The 4407-nt window shown below is 61.9% G+C and overlaps 2 protein-coding genes across 2 annotated transcripts, besides 3 other annotated features; both read right to left on the minus strand.

Moving 5' to 3' along the window:
- The first annotated feature begins 77 nt into the window (after positions 1-77).
- Positions 78-130: a microsatellite.
- A 368-nt stretch (positions 131-498) lies between these two features.
- Positions 499-1248, minus strand: Tco025E_02109 (RNA binding protein; the record flags this gene model as incomplete). The annotated part of the gene is made up of 1 exon (XM_029369044.1): positions 499-1248. The coding sequence occupies one exon, from the start codon at positions 1246-1248 to the stop codon at positions 499-501; it is 750 nt and encodes a 249-aa protein (XP_029230819.1).
- A 108-nt stretch (positions 1249-1356) lies between these two features.
- Positions 1357-1406: a sequence feature (GA-rich).
- A 350-nt stretch (positions 1407-1756) lies between these two features.
- On the minus strand, positions 1757-3151 carry Tco025E_02110 (protein LTV1; the record flags this gene model as incomplete). The annotated part of the gene is made up of 1 exon (XM_029369045.1): positions 1757-3151. One exon carries the CDS (start codon positions 3149-3151, stop codon positions 1757-1759), a length of 1395 nt encoding a protein of 464 aa, XP_029230820.1.
- A 933-nt stretch (positions 3152-4084) lies between these two features.
- Positions 4085-4107: a microsatellite.
- The last annotated feature ends 300 nt before the right edge of the window (positions 4108-4407 follow it).

Consider the following 4407-nt stretch of genomic DNA (forward strand, 5'->3'; position numbering starts at 1 on the left):
AAAGACGCAGGGTGACGGCCACTGCCGCGGAAAATCAAGCCGAATGTAAATATCTTTCTCGCTGCCGTCCGCCTTGCCCCTCCCCCCCCCACCCACACACACACACACACAGACAGACAGACAGTCACACTCCGGCCGGTGTGGTGTTCGCCGCCCAACTTATTCCGGGTTTTATTACTTCTTCGGCTCCGTTGCGGGGCCTTAAGCCACGCAGGCGGGCGCGAGGCACGCACTCGGGCAGAATATTTACCCTCCTCCGCTTCCCCCCGTTGCTCTCTTTCTCCTCCTCGTGCTCTGTGTTTTAGCCGGCGCCCGTGGCGTGCCGTGCTCGCAGGCGCAAGAACGCACCTTTCGGCGCCGGCCGCGTCTACTTTCGCGCCCCTCGCCCCTTCGCCTCTCCTACTGCGCGTTGCGCCTCCTTTCGCCCGTCTGCCCCCTCGCCCGCTTCCTCGCAGGAGGCCAAGGTGGAGAAGAAAAAACACGGCGGTCCGCCTGTGCTCAGGGCGACGTCACCACACCATCCTCCACGCGCAGCTTGCCATTTGCAATTGCCGTCTCAATGGCGCGCCGCACGTGTTTGGCGATGCGGCTGTTGTACCGCTCCACCATCTTCTTTGCGAGCAGTCGCAGGCTGAGCGGTGCCGCGCCGCCCTCCTCCATAATCCAGCGGGTGACCTCCGCCACCTCCTCGTCCGTGCCCAGCACGAAGCTCGGCACAATGCAGTCCGCCGCCGTCACCGCGCGCGGCAATTCGAGTGGCTCATGCTTTGGCCGCTTTGTGGCGCAACGCACTTCGTCGTCGTTGCTGGGCGGCGTGCTCGTCTTCGCCTGCATGCGCGGAGAGCCGTTGCGGCTGCCGCGAGGTGCGTTTCTCTCCCCCGCGTCCGTCTGCTTCCTTCGCGTCACCCACGCATCATCGTCGGGGTCGGAGTCGCTGTCCAAATTCATGGGAGGTCGGGGCGGGTGCAGCGGCTGCCACGTGCGCTTGCCGGTTGCCTCGTCGTCGCTGTCGAGAGCGCCACCGACCCGCTTCGCCGCCGCCGCCGCCGGCCGCTGCTTCTGCCGCCACTTCCCCTGGTACTTCTCCGTCTCGGTGATGCAGGACGTGTGGGCCCTGATCGTCTGCAGGTCAAACACGCCCATGCAGTCGACGCAGGTGAAGGTGGCGCCCCCGCACTGCGTGGCGTGGCCGTTGACCTTCGGCTTCTTCACCACGTCCTGGCAGGCGCTGCAGGTGAAAGAGACCATCCGTCCGCAACAAAACCAACGCAGCCCGCTCCCCCGGCTTCCTTCCGAGCGCCAACGACTCAGACGCGTCTAACAAGACAGGCGAGACATGCACACACGTATATATGTGAGAAGGAAAGAAACAAAGAGAGCAAGAGAGAAAGAGAGACAAAAAAAAACAGTTACGTAGAGAAACGTGCAGTTCATTAAACAAGCAATCAAAAAAACAACAGAATTTAACACAGATGAACCCCCTCCCCCCAAAGCTGCAATACATCTGCTTCACTGACTATTAATCAAGAGCGACTTGCAGTCCCATGTGTCTTCCGTTACGCACCCTTATTTTTATGTGGGCCGCCCGCCTCTTATTTTATTTGCCTCCCGCAGCGGCGTCCTCTTCACCACTCGTCGCTGCAAGGAGAGGGATGGACCACGCCCTACTTCGCTTATGTAGAAGAAGAAGAGGGAGGGGGGCATCACTGCACACTCCCTACATATTCCTGCAAAAATGTACATGCACACCTCCGTCCTAAAAGAAGTGTACAGTTTTCTTTGCAGTCTGAGACTCCTTCGAACGCTTCGCCTCATCTGTCTCAAGGTCCTTGTAAGCCTGCTTCAGCTCCCGCTTCTTGCCACGTCGCTCACGCTTCACCTGCTTTGCCAGCTGCTGCCGCAACTTCTTTTCCTCTTTTGTCTCCCCCTTGTGGCGCTCAAGGGCGAGCGGCTGAGCGACTAACTCGGGCACCGCATCTTCGCCCTCTTCTTGCGCCTCATCCATTGATTTTACTTTTTCTGCAGTTCCTGCTGAGGCGGCGGCGGAGGCCCCGTGTCTTTTTCGTCGGTTTCCTGCGGCTGGCGCCCGGATAACGTTGGGCTGATTGAAGTACGTTGAGTACGTCGAAACGACCGTCTCGCAGTCTAGTCGATTTGTCTTATCCCGCACCTCCTTCAGCACGTAGGCCTCCTCTTCGTCCTCCTCCTCGCCGGTGGAGTCCTCCGCCGGGTCATCGGCCTGTCGCCCTTGCATGCGCTGAAGTGCGGCCTGTCGAATTCCCTCCGCCTCTCTTTGGAACTCCTCCAGAAAGCGCGCATGCTTGTCCGGCAGCACGGTTGTGGTGTACAACTCCCCACTGGGGCCCATCTCTGTGCCGGCGCAGAGAGCCATGTTCTTCAGCTGATGTATCAGCCCCTTGTTTCGCCGCGGCTCAGCGGTGCCGTAGTCGACGCCGGCCCTGTCCACCACAAACTCCTCCAGTGCGCGCAGGTACTGATTCACCTCGAGAGCCCCGTGGGCACGCGGGTCGTCTGTGTAGGCGTCGTTGAGGCGGGCATCCACATCGAACTCCCGCATCATCCGCGCAAACTGGCGGTCCACACCTCTCCTCGTCACATCGTGCTGGGCGTAGACGGCCCCGTCGTGCCCCGCGAGCTCGTCGTCGTCGCCGTCGTCGCCGTCACCGTCGCGACTGCCCTCCTCCTCGTCGCCGTCGCCGAAGACGAGCTCGCGAAGGAAGTCGTCCGTGAACTCCACCTCCTCCTGGTCCGCGAAGAGCTTGTCGTCGGCCTCCGCGTCCTGCGCGTCGTCGGGGTCCTGCGCGCGCAGGAAGTTGTGCCGGTTCATGTACGCGTCCTCTTCCGGGAGCCGGACGGCGCCTGCCTGCGCCGCGGACGACGCGCAGGACGTCGCGGCGGCGGTGGTGGTCCACTCCCGCGCCCAGTCACTGACGCCTGCCTGCCCCTCCTCGTCGCTCTCCCCCCCGCGCTGGCGGCGGCGCCGCGTCGCGGTCGACGGCAGGTGCCTGCGCAGCTCCTGCTCCTGCACCATCACGGCGGTGCCCCGCGCCCCGTCGCCGTCGCCGTCGCCGTCATCGTACGACGGGTGGACGAGCTTGAAGGTCACGCCCTTGGCGCGCTTGGGCGGCATCCCACCCCGCTCGCTCCCCTCCCGGCTGCCGCTCCCTTCTGCCTCCTGCGGCGCAGTGCGAACCCCTCGCGCGGCGTGCGACAGGCCGCAAACCAACACGAGCGGCAACCGCGTAAAAAAAAAAGACGGGGGGAAAAAAAAAGTGAAGGGGAACTGCCCCCCCAACAGCCGCCCCAGCGGCAGCAAAGACGGTGGCACAAACGGGCAAACACCCGTCGGTCGCACGACGACGCCACGCACGCCAGTTCGTTGTGCCCAACGCAGAAATACACTGCGGACGCAAACGCGGCCTTCGTTGCACAACAGGGGCAACCGCCGGGAGCCCGCCCTCCGCCCAACCGGCCTCTCTGCTCCTCTCTCGCCCGCCCACGCAGCACGGGGGCGGGGAGCCGAAAGGCTCTGCGACAGCGGTGCTGCCGAGGCAAGCAGGGGAGCAAGCGAAATATAAGGCAGGAAAGCACACGCACACACGGAGAGAAACGAAACGGAAAAAAGATAGTAAAAAAAACGCACTGAGTTTATCAATAAAAATGAGCACTTTTAGCACAGTAAACGCAGCAGAGGCGATTCTGCGGTGCAAATATAAACATGTATGGCCCTCGCTCCTCGGACGCCCTCCACCCCACGCATGGACGCGCATCGCACACAAGCAGGCGGGCGCAAAACCATTGACCCCAGCTATAGCGCCCAACGTCCCTCTCCTCCGCTGGCTGCGCCGTGTGGAGCCCTGCGTGAGCTCGCCACTGCGCCCTGGAAAGCCGGAGAAAGAAGGCACCCGTCGTTACGGGCGGACCACACATGCACACACGCACGCAGCTCCCAATGGGATTACACGGGAGTCTGAGGGCAGACTCCCCCTCTTCTCTCGCTGGGAGCCGCAACCACATGGCAGCTGCTCACGTTCACCGATGGCCAGTCAGCCACGGCGAAGCCCGGCAACGGCGGCGGCGGCGGCGAGTAGCGCGCGCACGCACGCACGGTACGGGACGGAGGCAGGAGATGAATAACAATACGCAAACACTTCAAGCTGGGCATTCAGGGGGCATAAGCGTAGAAGGTTACCACAGTAAAACGAAACCAAACCGAAAATCAAAAAAGGAAAAACAACGGCGAAAAAAAAAGCGACAAACGATTCACAGGATTTAATTACCGCTCCTCAGGGTCCAATGAACAATGCACGATACACTATGTGTCCTGCTACTTCCTACATTCTCTCCTCCCCCCCGCCCCTCCCCTTCCTCTCGTGTGTGTGTGGC

Source organism: Trypanosoma conorhini, assembly GCF_003719485.1.
Source record: "Trypanosoma conorhini strain 025E chromosome Unknown Tco_14.4_contig_00079, whole genome shotgun sequence".
In the NCBI taxonomy this organism is placed as follows: domain Eukaryota; phylum Euglenozoa; class Kinetoplastea; order Trypanosomatida; family Trypanosomatidae; genus Trypanosoma; species Trypanosoma conorhini.